At 39.5% G+C, this 26,492-nt stretch overlaps 1 protein-coding gene across 3 annotated transcripts in view; it reads left to right on the forward strand.

The window, feature by feature from the left end:
* Positions 1 to 26,492, forward strand: part of LOC117402736 (ral GTPase-activating protein subunit alpha-2-like) — a 179,479-nt gene that overhangs the window by 21,602 nt on the left and 131,385 nt on the right. For all 3 annotated transcript variants that reach the window (XM_034004162.3, XM_034004163.3, XM_034004164.3), the window contains exons 4-14: positions 1,617 to 1,674; positions 7,483 to 7,526; positions 7,977 to 8,157; positions 8,327 to 8,442; positions 11,531 to 11,669; positions 14,375 to 14,574; positions 16,331 to 16,561; positions 17,786 to 17,962; positions 18,504 to 18,638; positions 21,584 to 21,732; positions 22,454 to 22,562. In XM_034004162.3, the coding sequence (XP_033860053.3) occupies positions 1,617 to 1,674; positions 7,483 to 7,526; positions 7,977 to 8,157; positions 8,327 to 8,442; positions 11,531 to 11,669; positions 14,375 to 14,574; positions 16,331 to 16,561; positions 17,786 to 17,962; positions 18,504 to 18,638; positions 21,584 to 21,732; positions 22,454 to 22,562 (1,539 nt within the window). The remainder of the gene's footprint in view (positions 1 to 1,616; positions 1,675 to 7,482; positions 7,527 to 7,976; positions 8,158 to 8,326; positions 8,443 to 11,530; positions 11,670 to 14,374; positions 14,575 to 16,330; positions 16,562 to 17,785; positions 17,963 to 18,503; positions 18,639 to 21,583; positions 21,733 to 22,453; positions 22,563 to 26,492) is intronic.

The following is a 26,492-nucleotide window of genomic DNA, read 5'->3' on the forward strand; positions in this document are numbered from 1 at the left end:
TCAGCTAAAACACTGCCTAACGCCAACAATCTTTTTCATAAATATTTGACAGAAAATTGTGATGCTTTAGTTGGTAAACTTACATGGAACGCATTGATGGAAATGTCCAGTATGATTTTTGACGTGTCCTCCGATGGCTTGCACCACCCAGTTCTGTCCAATTTTATTTTATTTTTATGATTTCAAGGTGAATAAACCTGGCTTGTTTTGTGCTGATGTCATGTTCATACCTTCTGTAGATACTGTTTCCGTCAGCACAGCGATTGCCCAAATGTTAGCAAAGTACCAGCTAACTTAGGAAAATGTGGCTTTGACTTGTGCCACATTGTGCTTTATCAGACATGCCAGCGACATTAAACCTAATGAGAAACCAGAACTGCTACACATCATATTCCACATGTAAAGTGTGTATACTGAGATTTTCTCCCCCTGATTTTTACTGATGTTTCAATTAAAAACTATTTTTTACCAATTGTATCCCTATTTTAATATATGTCAAATAAACTCCGAAAAATTCCCGAATTTTTTTTTTAAAGATAGAAACCGAAAACGCAGAACACTATATATAACTTTCAAAACTATTTTCAGTCATGAACAAACTGTGGTTGGAACGCTAAGAGTGTGAATAAGGCATCTTCAAAGAACTGTCAACCACCGGAAGGATTTTGTGTTGTAATACTGAATCTGAATGCCAAGAGGGATATAATGGTTTAAAGAAATGCCAGCAATGCTGTGTGTTTAGCTTTGGTAAGACACTCAGCATTGCATATTGTATCAGCCAGTAAATACCATTGTTACACACAGCAGGGGTTCTTCTTGCCTGGGACTGTTTCATGTTTGAGAATCACTCAGAAGACAGGAGAGATCATTGATGGTCATTAAAGTAAGGTGATGGCTTAACAAAAAAAAAGCATGCTGTGCCTTTTTAAAAGTACGTTGTTTTTTAATATAAAAATCTTGGCGATGGAAACAAGGAGTGTCGCTTCCAGAGTAGTTTGCTCTGAAAGGGCAGGCACTTCTAGAGACTGTGTGACAATGAAGGGCTTTAGTGTTGAGCAACCGCTGATTCACAGCTAGGCTGACTGAGGTGTCAGTAAGAGGTCTTAAACCAGTGACCTTCTGCACTGCAGATTAAAAACTCAATCACCCCACACACATCTGATTTCAGGAAGTCGTATTCCTTACATAAAAAGACCAGTAGAAGCAAATTCAGATTGAGTATACTAGTGTAATGAAAGGAAGCGTTGCATCCGAACAAATATTTTTCATCTTTCTCAAAAATGAATATATTCATAAATGAATAAAGAGTTGAAAGGGTCCGCCATATAAAGATGTATACAAACAGTAATAGTACATAGAAAGAGCCATCCCAGTATGAGTAAATATAAAAAAAAAACAAGTAAAAGGTCATGCACCCCTGTAGAAAATATATCCAGTGTCTATTGTGTTCAAGTGTGGTTCTCCAATGGGATAAAAATGAAGGATCAATCATCCCAGACATTTTAATAGCTGTTAATGCTGAGCAATTGCATATGTACTGTAACTCAGTAGCAGGACAGACATTGCTGCTATAAATAATCAAATAATATGATAGTTTTTTTTTTTTTCTTTTACAGAAAATTCTTCAACTTCTGCCGGAAAGAATATACTATAGATGGCAATTTCACAGTATAGGTAAGGTATTTAAAATTACTTTTTACCTGCAAGCCAAGTGTGTTGTTTTTAGTACAGCAGGGTCATTCCACGCCAACTCAACCAGAAAAGGAACATTTCGTTGCCCGTCCATCCTCAGAGAATGCAAAGTTGAAGATATAGCCAGTTTGGATAGAACTATGTGGTACTTTTAACTTCACCAAAGTGGCCATAACCAATGCTCGAATGCATGACAAATGCAACTTCAAAAATCTGCCAAAAATCCAAAATCCCTGGATGCTTGTAGATCTCATTAACATCTATCCAGACATATCTTTGGATGATTTTTTGGAGTGCCCCCACGCAAGTTATCACAGCCTAAACTTGGTACAAATAGCAAAAATTCAAATTTCAAGGGGGATTATTGACCAGTGGTGGGACTTGAAACCAAATGTTTTTCACAGAATTTGGAAGACTGGTACCTAAGGGTCTTACAGCAATACTTACATTGTAGGACCCACATCCCCTACAGGGTAAAGGGTAAAGGGTTAGGCTAAAATTTGAATAAAACTCATCAGTTACCCTTCGTCTCGCAATTTGCCAGACGTGAGTAGGGTGCTCCTAGTATTTTTTTTCTGAAAAGCCCTATTCATTACGAGTAGAACATTTCTGAGCTCAGCGTGTCTGAAAACCCCCAGGTGAATTTTTCTTGGAAAATTTGAGATGGATGGGAAATGGCACTTGTTGAGTTGGCATGGAATGACCCACCATTGAAACATCTGTTATGTCTAAGACCCATATAGGCAATAAAAGGATTAAGCATGGCATAACATGACCTGGCTTATTGCCTTAATAAATTAAAACACATGGCTTGTATCATTTATTATCCAATACATATGTTGTTTTAGTAAATAGCTCTGTGAGACTGAATGCGGAACCCTGGAGTACCCTGTGCAAATCTGACATCTTTATCAGATTATTTATTTTTGGCATAGGGCACAAAAAACATACAGCAAAAATATTTAAATAATGTATTTTAACACTTAGACATGTGTTATTGGATTCACGTCCACATTTCACAGGATGGTGCACAAGTAAGTTATTATTATTATTATTATTTGTTTATTTAGCAGACGCCTTTATCCAAGGCGACTTACAGAGACTAGGGTGTGTGAACTATGCATCAGCTGCAGAGTCACTTACAACTACGTCTCACGCGAAAGACAGAGCACAAGGAGGTTAAGTGACTTGCTCTGGGTCACACAATGAGTCAGTGGCTGAGGTGGGATTTGAACCAGGGACCTCCTGGTTACAAGCCCTTTTCTTTCACCACTGGACCACACAGCCTCCTTTACACATCTAGAGTTTGCATAAAAAAAATGTTTTCTTACCTAAAACATTTTGAAAACTAAAACCACTTTGAGAATACAGTAAGTTGGCTATCCCACTGCAGTCGCTTGTCTCTGCTAAAAAAATGAGGCATTGACACTCGTATTCTGTGTTGTTCATCAAATTACAGTTCTTCACACTAAATTAAAATACACTGTATTACGTTTAGTAGAGATATAACACTCTATTTCTGTAGCTTTTATTAGGCAGAATATAATAAAACCATAATAATGTCTGAAGTTTAAATAGAAATACAAATTTTGCATCCTGTGTTCAGGAGCAAGTTCAGATTTATTCCACACTGAAAATCTTTTCGGTTTAGGCTATATTCAGAATTAGCTTACAACAGAAATGAGCATTATTCGCCTAGGAGTAAGTGTTGGTGTAAGCTAAACCTCCTCAGTGTTATTATTACTTAGTAATTTAGCAGACACTTTTATCCAAAGCGACTTGCAGAGACTACTAGGGTGTGAACTGTGTATCACAACTGCTGCTGCAGAGTCACTTACAATAGGACTTTGGTTTTCCGTCTCATCCGAAGGACTGAGCACAAGGAGGTTAAGTGACTTGCTCAGGGTCACACACAGTGAGTCAGCGGCTGAGCTGAGATTGAACCTGGAACTTCCTGGTAACAAGCCCCTTTCTTTAACCATTGGACCACCAAGCCTCCTTATTGTTGCTTCTAAGAATTCCATACAGTTGTGTCAAAACCAATTTATTATTATTATTATTATTATTATTATTATTATTAATAATAATAATAATAATAATAATAATAATAATAATAATAATAATAATAATAATAATAATAATTTTATAAAGCGCCTTTCATGTCAAGTCATCACAAACCGCTATACGTAAGATCACAAAATAAAAATAAACAATAAGAAAAATATCAAACATTAAATCTAAAAAAAGTGAGATTTAAAAACACAGAAGGATTCAGAGTCCCTGATTTCTTTGGGAAGGGTGTTCCACAACATAGGGGCATAGGAACCGAAGGACCGATCACCCACATGTTCGTAATCTGGCCATGGGAACACATTAGAGTCCAACATCAGTGGACCGCAAATTGCCTCTAGGGGTATAAATAGACAAAAGGTCAGTTATATAAGGGGAGACACACCCTTCAAAGCCTAAAAAGTCAATAGCGAGATTTTTTTTTTTTTTTAATCAATACAAAACTTAACAGGAAGCCAGTGAAAGGATTCCAGAACAGGGGTGATATGATCACCAGATCGAGACTTAGTCAAAACCCTGGCTGCTGAGTTTTGAACATACTGCAATTTGTTGAAGGGTGTTCTTGGAAACCCCAACAAGCAGGGCATTACAGTAGTCAAGTCTGGATGAGACAAAGGCATCAACCAGTTTCTCCGCAGCAGGCATAGAGAGAAAAGGGCATAGCCGGGCGATATGCCTAACATGAAAAAAGGACATCTTGGTGATATTCCGTACATGAGAATTTAAGCTAGGGTAAAAAATGAACCCCAAATTTTTCATTTTAGAGCAAAACGATAGCCATGCTTAAACTGTTAGATTTATGCAGTTGGTGCGGAGAACCTCGTAACATGACCTCAGTCATATCACAGTTCAATTGCAATAAAAATGTGATGCATCCAAAGTTTAATATCAGTTATACAATTAGTAAACATGGAAACAGCCACTTCATTGTGTGTAATAAACCAGTCAGAACATATTTTGCTTTCTTTTATGAAAAGAGATGGAAGATTTGAATGGACAGTGATGAAACAAGCGCATGCAAATCAATGAAGTGTGCATGCAATTTGCATGGCATGCAAAACTCTAGCAGTACATTATCTTTATATTCAAGTCTGGGCAATGTGTTGTGTGCCAGAAACATTAGTCTTCTGGTAAATGCAGAGCATATTTAAATCCTGATATGCCAATGCTTTGTGAATATTGCCTTATATGAGATGTAAGTCCTGAGTCGCTGCATCGGTTTAGATTGTAATTTATAATTGTAAATGGTACAGTAGACAGTAGTTTTCCTGGTGCTGAGATCCTGAATGCATATATGGAGGCATCACACATACTTCTGCACAATATAATCTACAGATGCTCAGTTAGTGGATTTTCCAGTGCTTTAATATCTTTCGAAGCCTTCTGACAATAATTGTGAATCAGGCATATCATGTGCTGAACTCTCTTGAGGGGCTAGCTGCAGCTTTGCACTGTTATTCAAGGCAGAGACTGGGATTACTATGCTGCTTGATGTTTGACATGTAAACATGTTGGTACTTATTGCACAGTTAGCATTAGAGTTTCCATTTTGCTTATGACAAATATAGTCATTCAAGGTTATAGAGGCTACATGTGTAAATTGGCTATATCATTTTTATTAACTTGATGGAAGTAGTGCTGTCAAGCTCACACTTTTGATTATTTTGTTTGTGAGTGAATAAAAGTAAATCCCCTGCACAATCAAGATAATACACTTCAGAGATAACATCACAAACCACATACTTTCAACCCAAAAAACCCCAATGAGCTTCTCCGTTTCAGAAATCCTAAACCCCACTGGTGTGTCGTTATCGTGATCAGCCACAGCTATTCACAGCTAACCAAGCCCTTTCTCCTCTCTTCTAGTTTATACTGTAATTATAATAACTCTTGAAAAAGAAAAATCAGGAGAAACAGGCCTACAGTAAACTAATTGTACAAAATGAAAGTTATTGGCAGCAGAGAGAACAGGTAAATAAAAATTAAAATTCAATGCTCACTTAAAATGCTAATTTTGTATTCAATTATGCAGTGCTTCTGTTCAGTTTCCTGTGCAGTAAATAACTTGAAGGAATTAATATCCTCAGTTATAATCACATACAGTACCTGTCAACCGTTCTGGAGTAAATGAGTAGAGACGATATTTTTAAAACAGGTTTCTTCAGTGTTTCACTTGCACCCTCAGCCCCTGTGCAAATATTCTATTCATTAACACATGTTTTAGTTAATTATGTGTTAATGGTGCTCGTGTTTCGACTCGGTTGAGTGTGGATTGCACACACTATGTTTGCGTGTGTATTTTTGTTTTTATTTGTTTACTTATTATTTTATTTATTTCACTTTGTGTTTTTTTTTTTTTTTTAAGACTGCTACGGTACCAAAGTTGAGGAATTGGTAGCTTGGCATTTTGTGTGAAGCAACGACTTCTAATTATTAGTTACTCTATACAATGTTCTCTAACCTTCTAATTATATTACTCATTTGTGTTGCCACCTATTTAATATAAGCGAGTACAAGATCATACTAGCCCATGCTATTTATATTGTAAGTATGTGACTGTGGCAATGTGCCCCGTCCCTGTGTGCATTTGTATGTTGCGTGCGTGTGTTAATGTTGGTGTATAGATTGGTACACGGGATATAAACGGGTCTGTGTTTCACGTGTGTTTAAAAAGTGTAGATTTGTATTTAGGCACGAGGAGAGCACAAATCACTTCACGTGCATTTAAAATATAATATGTGAACACGGGGTTTCACGTAATTAATTCACGTGCTGGGATTCAAGTGAATAATTAATTAGTAATTGAATCCCAGCACAACAGTATATATAGAGACACATTTTCACTCACTGGTGGTTGAGGTGTTCGGTGAGTGGAGAACGGGATTGGAGACGGAGGTAAAGATAATAATAATAATAGTAATAGTAATAGTAATAGTTAAATCTGCTCACCGTGTTTTGTCTGTCTAGTCCGTTTTTGTTTGTCCTTTTATTTTGGCTACAAGTGCCGTGTCCTGTGTTTTTGTGCTGTTTAAAACCCTTTTATTTGTTAATAAACGCTGAGTGCAGCCATTGCACTCAGCTCATCACAACCACCGTCTCTTTGTTTGAATTCCTGTCTGGTCTGACGCCACCCACTCTGGCCGTCTTTGTGACAGTGACACACAGGATCAACCTATCCTACTTGCTCTGTTAAAGTTACACTGCAATGATTCCCCCATTACCAGTCTCAGACACCTTCTCAAGCATGTATTGACCTTCTTAAGCAATATTAAGATACACAGATTGAGGAACCATTCTGACCTGGTAGAACTTGTATAATCAATTTATGTCATCAGCCCCTTGACCAAAAACTTGTTAACAAAAGTGTAATTTACCCATTTAGCTGATGCATCCAGTTTCCTTGATGGCTAAAGATTTATATTAATGAGCTACATCTGTCCATACAATAATATCTTAAATTAATTTACACGTGTAACTCCCACTGGTATCCATGACCTTGCCTGGCTTTTGAGGTGCTCAGACATGCCTTGCACACAATTAAAATGCAAATCTAGGTTCACTGAGGATTATTTTGAACCTCGTAGATCTCAATTTACTGAATGGGCTTATAGTGAATGTACAGTAATTTATTATTTTAATGATATTGTATTGCCCCCAGTCCAGTAAATCATTTTCATTATTTCATTTTGCAAAAATTAACCAAGCCTTCTTACGTTTCAGGTTCTATTTTGAAGAAGCTTTTGCACACTGGAAACTCAATCAAGGTAGAGCTTTTTGGATCACTATGCTAATGAGTGTGAAGCGATTCATCAGTAAGCAGTGGTTTTAAAACAGGTGTCTTTGAGTGCCATCATATCAGCCGTGATTTATTAACAGAACTGAGAATAGACCTCTATCAGACAATGGGAGAGCTGCGTCCAGTTGTTGTATAATAATGTATGAATTGCTGTGTTTTTAATAGGATATTTTAAACTTTGTTTTAATTGAACTTGCTGTAAATCTAGCAAAATAGGTTCTTGCCTTGATAATCTTTATAATGTTGAGACAAGGTAAATCAATTAAGGTAAGTCATTACTGCTAAGACATGCACTACATTAGGAAAACAAATACATTACTAGAGTGAACTATAAGGAAAGTTTACAAAGCGTTTCAACTTTGACCTTCTTATACTCTTTGATTTAAAACAATGTTAAATGTTTTTTTTTTTTACATAGATAAGATGTGAAGGAATCAGACTATTTTTACAATGGATTCAAGCACTGCAGACAAATTGCTTGGAAGAACAGTGTTTAATCTTTGCTTGCCTCGTGCCTGGATTTCCAACAGTGACTTCCTCAAGGGGTCCCTGCACGCTGGATACTATTATTACCAGCTCCTACAGTAACCCTCCGGATGGTGAGTTACCATGCAGTACAACTCTGGGAGTGCTTGGTTGCTAGTGTAATTCATCGATACATTATCTGGACACTGTACTGTATACATTAGTTAATTTATGCATGTGTTTAGCTATGTGCAGTGCAGTCAGCTGGCTGCTTAATTTCCATTTCATTCTGTCCCCTTGAAGCCAAGGTTGTTCCTGAAGAAATCACACCTCTTGTGCCAGCAGTGGCAGGTGAAAAGGTAGCTGAAGACCAGATGTGCTATTTTCTACAAATTGTTCTGAAGAACATGGTTATCCAGGTAAGAAGTGAGGAACGAAGGAGGACATTTTATACTGAGTTTACAGTGTAAAGATACGTTATACAGACTGATCTTCCAGGAAAGCGCTTACATTACGATTGCAAACCAAATCAATCTACTGCTTTAAATCTCACCCACCTTGCATTGTAGTTACAACTGAAAGTTTGTACTTACCTTTGCAGATTAGAATCCATATGTACAGCTATGGCCAAATGTTTTGTATCAAGGGCAGCAGTGTGGAGTAGTGGTTAGGGCTCTGGACTCTGGACGAGGGTCGTGGGTTCAATCCCTGGTGGGGGGACACTGCTGCTGTACCCTTGAGCAAGGTACTTTACCTAGATTGCTCCAGTAAAAACCCAACTGTATAAATGGGTAATTGTGTGTAAAAATAATGTGATATCTTGTAATAATTGTAAGTCACCCTGGATAAGGGTATCTGCTAAGAAATATCTGCTAAGAAATATCACCCTATAGAATTAACACATTTTGCTTCATAAAGTCGAATGAAACCTGCTGAATAACGTTACGTTAACATATTAAATTACATACCACTTTGTAGCTTTCATATATTTTTTTTGTTTTAATTATGTCTCAATCCTAAAATTCTAGCTAGCTCTTCATAAACTACAACTAACACTAAAGATCTACAGTTCTGAGCTTGTCTAAGCTCTAAGTACATGTTGTACACCACATTATAACCATTAACTCGTGCCCCTTGTGGATGTAAAAAATACCATGTCCATCTCTTCTATGTGGCATGTCTAGTGTTCCTTACTGATGTACAGTATTTCTTACCTCCACTGGATGTAGAGTTCTGCAGGGGGCTGTTCTGTTACTGTACTTCAAGGTTAGACGTGATTCAGAGAGAGTTCTGCAGGTTCTGTTACTGTACTTCAAGGTTAGACGTGATTCAGAGAGAGTTCTGCAGGTTCTGTTACTGTACTTCAAGGTTAGACGTGATTCAGAGAGAGTTCTGCAGGTTCTGTGTGGCAATGTGTCCCGCCCCTGTGTGCATTTTTGTGTTTTATGTTGTATGTTGCGTGTGTTAATGTTGGTGTATTGTAGTTGGTACACAGGATATAATGTGGGTAATTAGCACGAGTATTTAAAATGTATAATTGTATTTAGGCACGGGGATTGCACTTCACTTCATGTACATTTAAAGTAGTTAATAATATGTGAGCACGGGGTTGCACAGATTTAGTTCACGTGCTGGGATTCAAGTGACTAATTAAATGGTAATTGAATCCCAGCACAATTGTATATATAGATGCACGTTTCACTCACTCGGGGTTGTGTCTTCAGGGCGAAGGAACGGGAGAGAGTGAGGAGAAAAATAACAATAGTGAGCAATTGCTACGTGGTGCTGGAGGACCAGCACAGTACGTGTTTGTTTAATGTTCGTCCCTGTTTGTTAGAGTTTGTTCGTTTTGTTTGTCTGTTTATTTTGGCCGTAAGTGCCGTGTCCTGTGTTGTGTTTTGTTCGAACCTTTTATTTACAATAAACCGGCGCAAGCAAGCACATTTACCATTTCATCCATCCTGTCTGTCTTGTTCATTTCCTGGTTCTGACGTCACCGCTCAGCCAGCCTTGTGACATTTTGTTATTGTACTTCAAGGTTAGACGTGATTCAGAGAGAGTTCTGCAGGTTCTGTTACTGTACTTCAAGGTTAGACGTGATTCAGAGAGAGTTCTGCAGGTTCTGTTACTGTACTTTAAGGTTAGACGTGATTCAGAGAGAGTTCTGCAGGTTCTGTTACTGTACTTCAAGGTTAGACGTGATTCAGAGAGAGTTCTGCAGGTTCTGTTACTGTACTTTAAGGTTAGACGTGATTCAGAGAGAGTTCTGCAGGTTCTGTTACTGTACTTCAAGGTTAGATGTGATTCAGAGAGAGTTCTGCAGGTTCTGTTACTGTACTTTAAGGTCAGACGTGATTCAGAGAGAGTTCTGCAGGTTCTGTTACTGTACTTTAAGGTTAGACGTGATTCAGAGAGAGTTCTGCAGGTTCTGTTACTGTACTTCAGGGTTAGACATGATTCAGAGAGAGTTCTGCAGGTTCTGTTATTGTACTTCAGGGTTAGACGTGATTCAGAGACAGTTCTGCAGGTTCTGTTACTGTACTTCAAGGTTAGACGTGATTCAGAGAGAGTTCTGCAGGTTCTGTTACTGTACTTTAAGGTTAGACGTGATTCAGAGAGAGTTCTGCAGGTTCTGTTACTGTACTTTAAGGTTAGATGTGATTCAGAGAGAGTTCTGCAGGTTCTGTTATTGTACTTCAAGGTTAGACGTGATTCAGAGAGAGTTCTGCAGGTTCTGTTATTGTACTTCAGGGTTAGACGTGATTCAGAGAGAGTTCTGCAGGTTCTGTTACTGTACTTCAAGGTTAGACGTGATTCAGAGAGAGTTCTGAAGGTTCTGTTACTGTACTTTAAGGTTAGACGTGATTCAGAGAGAGTTCTGCAGGTTCTGTTACTGTACTTCAAGGTTAGACGTGATTCAGAGAGAGTTCTGCAGGTTCTGTTACTGTACTTTAAGGTTAGATGTGATTCAGAGAGAGTTCTGCAGGTTCTGTTACTGTACTTCAAGGTTAGATGTGATTCAGAGAGAGTTCTGCAGGTTCTGTTACTGTACTTTAAGGTTAGATGTGATTCAGAGAGAGTTCTGCAGGTTATGTTACTGTACTTCAAGGTTAGATGTGATTCAGAGAGAGTTCTGCAGGGGGCATGTTCTGTTACTGTACTTTAAGGTTAGATGTGATTCAGAAAGCTCTTTTTATTATTATTATTATTTATTTCTTAGCAGACGCCCTTATCCAGGGTGACTTACAGTCGTAAAATGCATTTCAAGAATCGTCTTTTGAGGTGACAGGGATGCTCTAAATGTCACCAAGGTACGATGGCTGAAACGAAAATGATCCAGAGTGAATCTGAACTACAAGAATACATCAGCCAAGACGACTTCCATATCAAAACTCCACAGGCTTTAACAAATCCCATCAGCCTTCTGATACAACTTTTTTCTTTGTGTGAGATGTGCCCAAATCAAATTGCTCCTTAATAAAAGCTTTTCTTCGTTTTCCTATAAAGGCTTCAAGCTTGGAATGGAGGAACAGAGAGAATAAAGACACTGGCTTCAGGTTTCTCTTCACGCTCTTTAAGAAGTACTACCTTCCTCATTTGTTTCCGTCATTTACGAAGCTTACCAACGTGTACAAGCCACTGCTGGGTGAGTAGTTCTGTAGTGTAGAACAGGGGGACCTATTGTTACTGCTTTCCTGGATTTAGATAAACAGAAACATTCACAATTAGCTGTTGTCTGAAGTCTGGATTATTATTTAAGATCTTGTTTCTATGTTGAATGTTGTTCTTGGACGTTAAAAAAACAAAAAAAACCTTTTTGATTTTTGCAGAATTATTGTCCCTCAATGTGTTTATACATGTAAGGTCCATTTAAGTTTGTTTCCTTGTTATAACTGTCATAAACAGATTTTACTTTATATGCTTGTATAAATGCCAAATGAAATAAGTTTTGGAAAAAGCACTTCTTACTGCTGTACTATATTGTGAAACGGTGTGGTTGCTGAACAAGGTGAGTGAAGGCATTCAGATAGCTAAATATTTAACACACTTACAGAATGCTTAATCAATTCATATTCATGAACCGAACATGTTTTGGTAAATAATAAGTGAGACAACAACGAAAGAGCAATCTAAGGGGCAAGTCAATCCGCTGATCTTTGCGTATCCTCAGGGAACTTCGCTGAATTTTCAGACGCTTGTCATATTCAAATAAGGGATGGTACCTAACCCCCTGTCATCGATTAAACAAATTGGCTGAACCTCCCGTAAAGAAAACGTCCTCTAATAAAAGTAATCATAAAAATGTAACACTGACAATGCAGCGAGGCAGATAATGTGTAGTCGAAAACACAGAAGCATTTTTATATTTATAGCCTGAGTCGCAGTGGTAACTGCAGCCCACAGAATCTGGGGACCTCGGTTCAAATCGAGGCATTCTGCAACACAAAGCTTTTTTTTTTTAAGTGACCAATTATTATTTTTTTTTAGTTTTCCCCCCCAATTTGGAATGTCCAATTATGTTTTTTCTCCTCAACGCAGCAACTCCCCACACAGCATGTGAGCATCCTCGGATCTCACAAGCCTAAAGCCAGAATCGCTTTTACGCTGAGCAATCCAGAGCAGAGGTGGGCGGGCTACCGATCCTGGAGAACAGAGATCAGCCCTGCCTCTTATCCACTCTGAATGTGCTCGGTGTCTGGCCAGTAGTGTTCGCTGTTGCGCGATGAGGAGAAGCAATGCCTGCCGGTTTCCCATCCCCTACCCCGGGAGCGTCAGAGCTAATGTGACGCCCCTTCGGAGTTCCCAGCACAGTTCGGTCTCTTTGTACAGCCCGGACGTGAAGTGCCGCTGTCCAAGCTGTGTGACTCACCCTGTGCTCCCAGCGGCAGCGCTTTAGCTGGATGAGCCACTCGGGGACCCCTGCAACACAAACCTTGATGCAGAACTATCTTAGCAAGTCAAGCAGGAAAAGGCTTCAAGCAGAAATTGCATTTTACCAAATGAATCAGCTAACACATGTAAGCAGGAAGAGCTCCTGGGCAAGCATGTTAGATAAGGTGTCTGCCAATGCATGGGGTTTCTGGTGTGTAATTATTTAGACCTTGTCTATTACAAGATTTACGATTCTCAACTCCACACTTATTATTATTATTATTATTATTTATTTCTTAGCAGACGCCCTTATCCAGGGCGACTTACAATCGTAAGCAAATACATTTCAAGTGTTACAATACAAGTAATACACACAAATGCAATTTGTAAACATAGGCTTTCACTACTTTATTTTATGAGTATAGTTTTAAAAAACAAGAAAAAAATAGTTCTGCATGACGGTTTGATCTGGTTAGTTTGGAATCCGGGCATTGTGTTATGGTATACATCAGCACAGTGCATTATGTTCTGGGATGAGTATAAGGAAGCTAGCCATGGTTCTGAATACATCCTGTCCCTATTTCATCGAGGTATGCATAGAATAAACAAAGACATGCTTTATAATAGCTGTAATAAAGTACAATATTTTAATAAAAACTATATGTTCCTACAATGTTAGTTTAGTTATATATATATAAGTAAATATGGACTGGAGAGGAGGGCTACAGTTACCGACAGGGGGCTATAATGCCTGAAGCCGCAGGCTGAGGGCATTGCACCCTGGAGGTAACAATAGTCTTCCCGAGGGGCATTTAATTTTCCACTATAGCCCTCCTCTCCAGTCCATATTTACTAAAAATATATATACTGTATGGCTGAGTCTGCAATACATATTTAATATATGAATCAGTCAAGAAAATAAGTGAAGCAAGGTTGGATAGTAAATACAACTTTATATATTTTGTTTAAATATAGCTGATACAGCACATGTAAATAAATAAATAACAGAAAATGTTTTTTCATACCGCATACAGTAGTTATAAAAGTTTTCTGGCGTCCAGCTCTCCGTGTGGCTTGCTGACTGCTGCATAATCCAGTTTATATCCCGGCTGTCATATTTGTTTACATCGTCGAGTCAGAAAACAGTAACAGTGATGTTTTAATCACCATTTTAGTGTTTGGAGCATCATTCTTTTGTTGTATGTTTTGTAATTCATTTTCTGTTAAATCACAGACTCGGTGTTCAGCCATTTTCTCTTGTTGTGAGTGCAGGAGAGCAAGTCGTTCCTTTGAAAAGGGGAGGGACTGGCAGTGATGTGAACCAATCATCTATTTTTGCTCCGATGATGAGGTTTTAACTAATCACAGGCCATAATTTCCAACCACTGATTTATTTATATATATATATATATATATATATATATATATATATATACTGCAGTTAGCACATGGTTAACTTTTCTATTTCTCATTGTCTAGATATTCCTCAGCTCAGACCAAAGCCACTGTACCTTCCTGTGACTCGGAACAAGGAGAGTACTTACTCCACAAGAGACCAGTTCCTGGCAGCGCGCGTTGCTTTTATCAAATGGCTTGTGACCTTCTTTCTGGAAAAGAAGTATGTCACAGCAGCTCTAAACACTAAGAATGGAGGGGAGGTGCTACCCAAAATAATCCAGGTATTTTTAAACAGCTGTGACAAAAAAACATGAAAGCAGGAGTTTGTCACCCCAAAAGCAGGGTGCGTTTTACACAGAGGAATGATTGCCTTGGAAGGCAGATGGAATCAAGCTTTGTTAAAGTACCAGTAAACAGCCCTGCCAGTACCCTGCATCTATTACTAATGCTAGTGTCTGTCCCAAACATCCCTGCCAACACCCTGCATCTATTACTAATGCTAGTGTCTGTCTCAAACATCCCTGCCAACACCCTGCATCTATTACTAATGCTAGTGTCTGTCCCCATAAGCGGCGCGTGAGTTTTTTTGTTTGGGGAGGCTATTCCACACTTTTCCCCCTGCATTTATTGAATTCAACAAAGATACACACACATTATATATATTAAGACGTGCACTATGTTTTTTATTTCTCTATTACTAGTGAGTCTGAATACTAAGTTCCATTCATTGTGTTGAGTTTGAAAAATAGTCAGACTGATGGACACAAATAAAAGCTGTAAACCGGATTCATTCTCCTGCATCTTTTTGAGAACTTGTACTGTATAATTTATAGCACAAAACTCATTCAGGGATGCTACATATATTTGACACTTTTTTTCCAGCATAAGGCGGCCAAATAAATGAACTTTAAAACATATTATGCCTATTTAAGCAAATTAGAAAACCAGTAAGGATAACAAGCTGCACTGTTTTTTTAAAACCTTTAAATATGTTAACCTGTTCTACAGTCCTGCAGTACCTGCACCAATTTAATTTCAACGTATTTCAAAGGTATATTTGCAAACAAAAAATAACTGCACTCTTACCGTAAACTTTCAAATATCTATATGGGGCTCAGATCGGCGGGGAGAATGGACGTTAAACCAGCCAAGCATTGTCTCCTCGAATGACACTGAAATGCAACTAAATCCTGTATTTTGGACCTTGGTGATACTGCAACAGGACCGTCATAACCTTGTTTACCTGTGTATCCAAAAACTGTCTTTGGTAAGCAAAACCATTCATATTCATCAGAATATTAAACTACGTTTTCATATTTAGAATACAGTAAGCAAGCAGATACGGTTTTCTGCTTTCCTTTTTTAGAAGTTCAAAGACCCGGCTTTCACTGAAAATGGAGTGAAGGACTGGAAAAAACTTCAGAAACATTCATAATCTGGCACCACAAACAGTGTTCTGGACTGTAGCGTTACAGTTATGCGCAGTAGGAAAACGAGAAATATGTTTGTTAGACCTGTTTTGCGCGATTGCGGGAAACAAAAATCAATCTTCTTTCACAAATATTTTTTGTGTTGGCCAGAACAATTTCTTGTGAGGGTTTGGGCAATTTATTATTTATTTTCATGGCTTGAAACTCGCACTAGCCCTGCTCTAGGATATGGAAATACCTTCAATTAGATTATTAATTAAGTGATGCTCCTCCCTTATAGCTGCATGAATAACTCCTGAAACCTTAAGTACCCTCAGATTTACCAGTGGCCTGATTGTTCAAACTCCTGGCACCTGTTCATTTCATTAATACAACTAAACAAGGTAAGTTCTGAAAGACAGGACCAGGTGCAAGACTAGTGCTAGTTTCAAGCCCTTGACATAAAATATATTGCCACATGTGTGTACAGTATGTGTAAGTGTATTAAGTGAATTTCTGAGAGGAGCAGTGATATAATCCAATAGTTGAATTCTAAAGCTTGTGAACAAGCCAGTTAAAAGATTCTTGATCACAGCCTTCTCTGTCTGCCTTTGTTGTGTCTGCACAGACTGTTACTGCAGGCAGTACAAGTCAAGAGAAGAACTCTGAGGCTGAGAGCAATGGACCCGCCGAGCAGGACAAGAGCCATTCCAACAGCAGCACTCTGTCAGACAGAAGACTCAGTAACTCCAGCCTTTGCAGCATTGAAGAGGAGCACCGGACAGTCTACGACATGGTGCAGTGGATTCTGCTGTCTACCAGGGACAATGTGAATTTTGTAAATGAAGTTTTCCACCAGGTACGTACTGTAAATTAACCAATTTGAATTCCCCTGCAAGAAATCGTGATAAACAGAGTGACAGTTAGAGAATGGCCTTAACAGCACGCAAAGCATTTCCATCAGTGCGTTTATTTGGCCTTCATCCAAAATGAATCATATGTCTTTTGATCGTTGTGACAAAGGTTAAATAAAGTAATACAAAAAAAAAAAAAAATTACACAGCTCAACCGTTCTTGGCTTATGTACTTAACATTAACTTTGAGATAACATTGTGCAATCTGAATATAAATTCTTGAATTTAGGAAAGATGGGTTTGTTTTTGGCTTGTACTGCCCTCTAGTGATGCCTTCGATGCAATTTGTTTATGTACTTAAACAGATTGTTTGAATCTGTCAATTAAAACATTCTGTGTTGAACAGCTTCTCAAAGATTCATTTTAAAATAGTTTGAGATCAAGATCCTTCCTAAAAAAAGGTTAGATCCCAGCTTTTGTAAACCATTAATATATCTTCAGACCTGGGTGATGTGTAGTTACTAGCAGTAAATAATCTGAAAGTTTTCTTTCAATTTTAAAATCTTTATATATAGATTTTTGGAAAATAAAATGGGAGAATCGTTTTGCCCTTAAATTAACATTATTTCTTATAAATTGATTACCATCAAAAGCCTACATAATTAGGGCTTCTGATTGTGTTTTCCGACGACTTTTCTACTCTCCTTTAAGAATTCAGTTGATACCTGTTAAGCCACTCGTATATCTCAATCACAACTGAGAAACATGTAATAGTAAAATTAATTTAATTTACAGGGCTTTTTCTGTGAAATAAGGAGTCGCTTCTGGTTTGAAATGAAAAAGTAAGACTTACGATTTAAAAGCCCATTTACTGGTTCATAGATAAACCTGTGAATTATTATTATTATTATTATTATTATTATTATTATTATTATTATTATTTATTTCTTAGCAGACGCCCTTATCCAGGGCGACTTACAATCGTAAGCAAATACATTTCAAATTCAAATTTCAAAAATTAAATCAGTTTTACTATGAACACGTTTCTCAGTGTGATTGAGAGACACAAATGGCTTCAATTCAGTTTTTAAAGGAGTAGAAATGTTGGCGGAAAACACTGACTATCAGAAGACCCAAAGGTGTAATAGATATTGCCAGGACACTTTTACAAAACACAGTATTCCTGACACACCTTGCATGCAAACTAACGTTTTGTTCATATGTTCCAGGCTTTCCTGTTACCATCTTGTGAGGCTTCTGCAACAAGAAAGGTGATAAAGGTTTACAAGAAGTGGATCCTGCAAGATAAGCCTGTGTTCATGACTGAACCAGAAAAGAGCAAGCTGGGAGAGGAGAAAGGAGTACATTCTGATCCTCTGCAGGAAACAGAGACAGACAGCAAACAGGTAACAACAACACACCTGCACTGTGAGTTACAGTAGATCATAGTGAAAACAAAGTTCAGAATGGCTCACATTATGGGAGCCTATTTCCAATGCAAACTATTTTTAAGATTTGTATTTGGTGCCTGGTCCTATACAGAAAGTTTATTGGGCCAACAAAAAAAAACTGCTGTGAAAAATTCAACCAATTGGTGACATCCCATGCTTTGCCTTCAGTGAAACAACAGTCTCTCGGTCCAAGGCACACAACAATGGCCTGATTGATGGAGGTCATGTCGTCACTGTTGTTGTTCCTTACAAAATAGCCGCTGCTGATTTGGAGGTACCTGGTACAGGCTTAAAAAAAAAATGTTTTCTATGGGTTTTTTTTACAATTAATTGTCTACTAACAATTTCTGCTAGTGGTGATTTGTTGTACCATGTGCAAGTGGGGGCTCTATCACAGATACAGCTGGGGAAGTGTGCGGTACACAGAGTGCATTCCTACATTCAGTGTGATCATTTGTGTAGCTCTCAATACCTGAGTGCTGTCATGCTTTCTCAGCCTACAGAGTATCCCGGTCACAAGCGCTCTTCTAGCTGGGGGAGAACATATTCATTCAGCAGTGCAGTAAGCAGAGGCTGCATTAATGAAGAGGAAAACGCAGATATCAAAGCTGGGGTCCAATCTATGCTACAGGTATATTTTTAGCAAGCTTGCAGAGTGGATGCCCCAAGGGCCACAGCCCTGTTAACACAGCCAATCGAATGAAGACAATTCTATACCAGATTAAAACATACACCCACATGCTCTAATGTGAACACCCTTGATGATGATTGCTGGGGATGCGTGAAAGAACTAATCTTATGGCTGATCTTTATTAACCTTTTTCATTAAACACAAGGAAAAATGTAATTGCTGCATGCACCTTAAATGGAAAATTAAACCCCTGTTGATTGCTACATGTGATTGGGAAATCTTGGATGCCAAAATGCAGCGTCAGGGATTGTTTTTGTATTATTAAAACAGTTAATATATATATATATATATATATATATATATATATATATACAGTACCTATAGAATGTCTACACCCCCTTTCAAAATTTTCACCTTTTGTTGCCTTATAGCCTGGAATTAAAATGCATTAAAATAGTTTTTTTTTTTTCATTTATCTACACATCCTACCCCACAAATTCCAAGTGAAAAAAATATTCTAGAAATTTGTAGAAAATTAATTAAAAATAAAAACTGAAATAGCTTGGTTGGATAAGTGTCCACCCCCCTTGTAATAGCAATCCTAAATTAGCTCAGGTGTAACCAATCGCCTTTAAAATCACATACCAAGTTAAGTGGCCTCCATCTGTGTTAAATTGTAGTGATTCACATGATTTCAGGATAAATTCAGCAGTTCCTGTAGGTCCCCTCTGCTGGGTAGTGCATTTCAAAGCAAAGACTCAACCATGAGCACCAAGGAGCTTTCAAAAGAACTCCGGGACAAAGTTGTTGAAAGGCACAGATCAGGGGATGGGTGTAAAAAGATATCAAAGGCCTTGAATATCCTTGAATATACACATACAGTGGTTTGCAGAAGTATTCACCCCCCTGCAGAGTTTTCACATTTTGTTGGCACCTGAGCATACTCCACGACACTTTCAAAATAGACTTTACATGTACAATCTACACAAACTACTCCACATTGATAAAGTTAAAAAATGCATATAGAATATAAATAAATAAGATTTACAGAGAAAAACAGATTAATCTCAGTTGCATAAGTATTCAACCCCTTTGCTACTGCAGCCCTAAATCAGCTCAGGTGCAAATGATTTGTTTGAAAGGTCACAAAATTAGTAAAATGGGTTCAGCCTGTGTGTACTCAAAGTGTTTTAACTTGTAGATAATTTCCCTCAGGTATATAAGGACTTTCAAGCTGCAACTCACATAGTGATCCAACAAAGCCACCATGAAGACCAAGGAGCTTTCGAAACAAGTCGGGGATAAAGTGGTAGAGGCACAGATCAGGAGAAGGGTACAAGAACATTTCAAAGGCGCTGATGATCCCTCTCAGTACAGTGAAGTCCATCATTAAGAAGTGGAAGATGCATCATACCACCCAGACACTACCCAGATCAGGTCGCCCTCCCAAACTGAGCTGCCGGGCAAGAAGGAAACTGGCCTGTATGGATGGGTGGCAAGAAAGAAGCCTTTACTCAAAAAGCCTCATCTTAAAGCATGTATGGAGTTTGCGAAAAAGCATGTAGATGATACTGCAGACATGTGGGAAAATGTTTTGTGGTCTGACGAGACAAAAATTGAACTTTTCGGTCTAAATTCCAAGTATCTGGCGCAAGCCCCACACTGCACATCACCCAGTCAACACCATCCCAACTGTCAAGCATGGTGGTGGCAGCATCATGTTATGGGGATTATTATTATTTATTTCTTAGCAGACGCCCTTATCCAGGGCGACTTACAATCGTAAGCAAATACATTTCAAGTGTTACAATACAAGCAATACAATAAGATGCTTCTCTTCAGCAGGGACTGGAAAGCTTGTCAGGATAGAGGGGAGAACAGATGGTGCAAAGTACAGGCGAATCCTTGAGGAAAACCTGTTTGAGTCAGCCAAGACTGAAATGAGGAGGAAGTTCACATTTCAGCAGGACAATGACCCGAAGCATAAAGCCAAAGCCACACTGGAGTGGTTGAACAAAAAGAGAATTCATGTTCTTGAGTGGCCCAGTCAAAGTCCTGACTTGAATCCAATCGAAAATTTATAGCGAGACTTGAAGATTGCAGTCCATTGACGATCCCCAACAAACTTATCAGAACTGGAGCAATTTTCCCGTGAAGAATGGGCAAAAATTTCACCATCCTACTGTGCAAACCTAGTAGAGACCTATCCAAAAAGACTCATAGCAGTAATTGCTGCAAAAGGTGCTTCTACCAAGTACTGACTTAAGGGGCTGAATGCAACCAGTAAATTTCATTTTGTACATTTTCTTTGCAGGTTTTGCTGACATTTAACCTCCTCCTCATATAACAGTGTTCAGTTTAACAACTACAGCTTTGAATAAAAAAAAAAAAGTTTGCTGGAAAAACTGTACATGCATTATTTGTAATTGAACAAAATGTGAAATCTTTGCAAGGGTGTGAATACTTCTGCAAACCACTGTATGTATGTATGTGTGTGTGTGTGTGTAATATATATATATATATATATATATATATATATATATATATATATATATATATATATATATATATAATGTGTGTGTGTGTGTGAACAAAATTTAGATATTTTATTTCACATCATGTAATCAAATAAACTACAAAATGATATTGCAAAAGTCTACCGGAAGCCATAATAGTAGTACAGTATTTAATGTTAGATTTCGAAATGTCACATTTTTCAGTTTTTGGACAGTATATGGGAAAACTACAAAGCGGTATGTAATTCAGTATGTTAATGTAACATTATCCAGTAGGTTTCATTTGACTTTATGAAGCAAAATTAGTAAATTGTATAGGGTGATGCAAAACTTTTAGCCATAGCTGTACAATGACACTTGTATTGTAGGTGCCTTCAGTAAAATTAAGATTAAAATTAATATTTTTTTTTTTTTTTTTTTTTAATAAAGGTGTTCCTGACAAATTCTTCCAATGTCTTCTTACTTGAACCTTGTCCTGATGTCCCCAAGCTCATAGAAGACCAGGTTGACGTGTGTAAATCTGTGCTCAATATTTACAGGAAAATGATAATGGAGCATACTATGAATAAGCAGACCTGGTTAGTATTTATTTAGTTTTAAGTTTTTAGGGACTGGTGGGAAGGAGCAGAGCTTAACAAGCCAAATCAGTATTGTCATTGTGGGTTGCTGAATTGTATGAAGACCTTGGAACCAAGCTGGTTACTAAACAAGATGCAGCTTGTATCTGTGCATGGAACACATGCTGCACAGTATCTCACAAGGGTTCATATCTCTCTGTCTACCATACTTCATGGAACGGTTATCCGTATGAGAAAGTGTGTACCATACTGTGACGGGGTCCCCCCGCCCCTGTGTGTATTATGTATTATTTGGTATTTGTGTTATTGTTATTTAAAGCGTATTGTTTAATTTCTATAAAACACAATGTTTTATTGTTAAACTTCTCCATCCATGTCAAACCTGTTAATTAATAGGTTTCATAACCTATTAAAGTTAATTGTTTCGAAACCTACTTTCCATGTTTCCACTGCACAGGAGTCTGCAGTGCTATTTTCTAGAGAATCATACCAACAGTACATCTGCACTGTTTAGATAATTAATTAATTATATAACCGGGGGGGTGTTCAGTACAGCTTTATAAGCAGTGTTAATCAATCAGACTTCCACATTGGAAGACACACTGAACCCATAAAAGCATAAACAAACACTATATATATATATATATATATATATATATATATATATATATATTACAGAACTGGTGATAATGTATTTATTTATATATTTTCTTTCTAACAGGGAGCAAATGTTACAAGTATTGCTAAGAATCACTGATGCTGTGATGCGAAGGCCACAGGAAAACACTAAAGATGTGTTTGCCACGAGCCTGGCTGGAATGCTTTTTCGGGTAAGGGTGTGCCAGAACTCATACCATTCCTATTTACACTTCACTTCCAGAACCTGGCATATTTATCTCCAAGTGTTTGTAGAATATGTAGAATTCATTAATGTGTGGGAAGCTGTTAGCTAATGGTGTTTTAGAGCCTGCCATCTTCCTGTTTTTTTAAAAATTTTTTATTTAGTCGTCACCAATGGTTTTTTACCTCGGTTTTCTCCCCAATTTGGAATGCCCAGTTATTATTTGTATCCCGGTTCACCGCTGCAACCCCCCGGCGACTCAGGAAACATGCGTCCTCCGAAACGTGTTCCTGCCAATCCGTCATTTTTCGCACTGCGGATCTACAGCGAGGCCACCAGACCTATAGTGCCGGAGGACAACACAGATCTGATGGCTCCACTGCAGAACCGCAGGCTCCCTATCCCCAGCCTTGCAAAACGTCCTCTGCACACGGTATGGCATTGCTTACCGTGTGCGGTGCTTCCCAACCTTTTTCAATGTAAGGACCACCTTTGTGTTTGTATTATTCACACGGACCACTTGAACCACTAAATCCATATAATAACATGGAGCTGAAATCGATCATTCACACTACGGTACAGCTCACAAGTCAAGCTACAAATAGCCTCATTTTGTTTCACATGAACTTCTGTTACTATATGCAGCTAACCTCTCTAAAAACATATTGAAATAACAGGTATATTCCTATACCCCTGGCAACAATATAGCACATATATTGTTGAAAATGAGAAGTACTTCATGTTTTTTATTTATTTTTGTATTTTTTTATTTAGTTATTCAAACTGAGTGAGGAATATTCAGTGTAGTGCTCTACTTGTATGCGGAGAGAAAAGGCGCTATGACAGCCAGATTATGTTTTTTTTAATCCCTTAAATTCAGTGAACACAAGCAGTAGAATGAGCACAGATGATAAAACATTGCATTTACGTAAATGGTAGATTTGTTTTTTAAAATAGTGCGGCTAAAAAAAAAAAAAAAAATCTGTACTTTTGACAAGACAAATGTGCCTTCATAATGTGTAAGTTATTTAGTTAGTATGTGTTTCACATTAAGCTTTTTCAGTGAATGGAGGCTTTGATGGCGATGCTTGGTATTGCACATTTTGGGAGTTGTTTGCGGACCACCTGGATTTTACTCACAGGGACCGCAAGTGATCCGCGGAACCACAGGTTGGGAACCACTGGCCTACTGTATAAAAGCGAAGAGAGAAAAAGCAGTGCTATGTGGAAGGGTGGTGGGTAATTCACTGACACAGGAGACAGAAATGAGGCTGAAAACACCGCACAGGTGCCCAGTTTTATTAGAAACTTATTTTGGGTTCAGCCCGCAGAGGGCGCTGTTGTCTGTGGCCTGCCGTACCAGCTATGGTAGCGACAGAGCCACAACTATACCGGAGCGGTACAGGGTACAGAGGTTAGAACAAAAAATACTAATCAAAAGGCAAAAGAAACAGAGAAAACAAAACACAGTAAACAAAACTACAAAATAAAAAGTGCTGCACTCGGCAGCTTCTCCCCAACCGTCGCTACTCGTACGGCCCGGGTCTCCGTCCTACTCTAGCGGCTCCCTCAGCCTGCTATCCACTTTATCGGGGCTGCCCAAGAGTTTTCTTTTTCCCCGCTACTGCTAAATCTTTCTTTCTTTGTTTTCTTATTTATTTGTCTCGCCGGGATTTTTCGTCCCGGCTGATTTTCCTCCAGCGCTTCCGCACGCCGTTTTACGTCTCCGTGGGCAGACCTGAGGGAACAGCAGAATGAAACTTATAGGGTCAGCAATTCCCCCAAGACCCGCCTCCCAGCCACTCAGAGAGAAGGAAAGTCCGCACACCCACTCTTTCCCCTCTCCGTGTCACTGCCATGACTGACAGGCAGATATTGACGAGCTGCTGCCCTCTCCCTGCAGCACTATGAACACGTCAGAAGAGTCAGCACAGATCTCCCCTGTTACATATCCTCCCCCTTAGAATGGCACCACCGGTCCATTCGAAAATCCTACACCCCCATGCCTTCCCGAGAGAAAAAATCTGCGTTTTGATGCAGTTTCCCTGCTCGGTGGACTACCCTGAAGGCATAGGGCTGCAGGGCCAAGTACCATCGCGTGATTCTGGCGTTGTTATCCTTCATCCGGTGAAGCCATGCCAAGGGGGCATGATCTGTAACCAGGGTGAAGTGTCGCCCCAGGAGGTAGTACCGGAGTGACTCGACTGCCCATTTTACTGCGAAACACTCCTTCTCGATGGTACTATAGTTCTTCTCGCGGGGAAGGAGCTTCCTGCTGATGTACAGGACCGGGTGCTCGCTTCCCCGCACCTCCTGAGACAACACTGCCCCGAGACCTGTCTCTGACGCATCCGTCTGCAGGGTGAACCTCTTACCGAAATCCGGACTGCATAGCACTGGCTTACTACACAATCTCCGCTTCAAAGCGAGAAAGGCCCTCTGGCACGGCTCCGTCCACTGAACCGTATTTGGGGCAGCCTTCCGGGTGAGGTCTGTCAAGGGAGCAGCAAGCGTGGCGAAGTCCGGAATGAACTTCCTGTAATAGCCCGCTAGTCCCAAGAAAGAGCGCACCTGGGTTTTGGTTGTAGGGACCGGCCAGTCAGCCAAGGCTTTCACCTTAGCAATCAGCGGTCTGATCTGGCCACCCCCTACTCGATACCCCAAACACTCCGACTCACTCTTCCCAATGGCACATTTCTTTGGGTTAGCAGTGAGCCCAGCCTCCCGCAAGGATTGCAATACCGCCGCTACCTTACACAGATGACTCGGCCAATCCTCACTGTGGATAACCACGTCATCTATGTAAGCAGCGGCGTACTGCTGATGGGGCCGCAAAATGCGATCCATCATCCGCTGGAAAGTGGCTGGTGCTCCGTGCAACCCAAAGGGCATGGTCCTAAATTGGTATAATCCGAAGGGAGTCGAAAACGCCGTCCTCTCTCTGGATTCCGGGGTCAGGGGTATCTGCCAGTACCCCTTCGTTAAATCCAGTGTCGTCATAAAATGAGCCTTGCCAAGACGCTCCAGCAATTCATCTACCCGGGGCATGGGATAAGCGTCAAACTTCGATTTTTCATTAACTCGCCTGAAGTCAATGCAAAATCGAGTTGACCCGTCCGGCTTATCCACTAAAACAATTGGACTATTCCAGTCACTTTGGGACTCTTCTATTACCCCCAGTCTCAGCATTTCATCAATTTCCGTTTTTATTACCTGTCTTTTACGTTCAGGTACACGGTATGGCCTCTGGCGAACTAGCGCCCCCGGCTCAACTTCAATGTGATGATGGGCTACTCGAGTCCGCCCCGGGACGGGAGAAAACACATCAGGAAATTTCGTCACCAGCGCCCGAGCCTGACATTTCTGTGTTGGTGTCAGATTCTCTGCAATCTGTACCGACCCTGTTTTCGCCAACACAGAAAGATCAGGTCCCAGGTCGGTGACGTCATCTGCCTGCGCCACTATCAATGCCTCCGGTTGCAGCCAGGGCTTCAGGAGGTTAACATGATAAATGTGTTTCTCTCTCCGTCGCTCCGGCTGGCAGATCTCATAATCCACCGCCCCAACCCGGCGTGTAACCTCGAAGGGTCCTTGCCACTTAGCCAGGAGTTTTGACTCAGAACTGGGTAATAATAGAAGCACTTTATCCCCCGGCTGAAATGTGCGCAACCGGGCTCCTCTATTGTATTGGGTCTCCTGTCTGTGTTGTGCCTGCTGCAAATTATCCTGCGCCCATTTTCCAACAGACTCCAGACGTTTGCGCAGGTCCAACACATACCGGACTGCATTAGTCGAATTATCCTGCTGTTCCTCCCACATCTCTCTGACCAGATCGAGCACACCCCGGGGTCTTCGCCCATACAGCAGCTCGAATGGAGAAAACCCCGTGGAAGCCTGGGGTACCTCTCTGATCGCAAAG

This window comes from Acipenser ruthenus, chromosome 5 (genome assembly GCF_902713425.1).
Source record: "Acipenser ruthenus chromosome 5, fAciRut3.2 maternal haplotype, whole genome shotgun sequence".
In the NCBI taxonomy this organism is placed as follows: Eukaryota; Metazoa; Chordata; class Actinopteri; order Acipenseriformes; family Acipenseridae; genus Acipenser; species Acipenser ruthenus.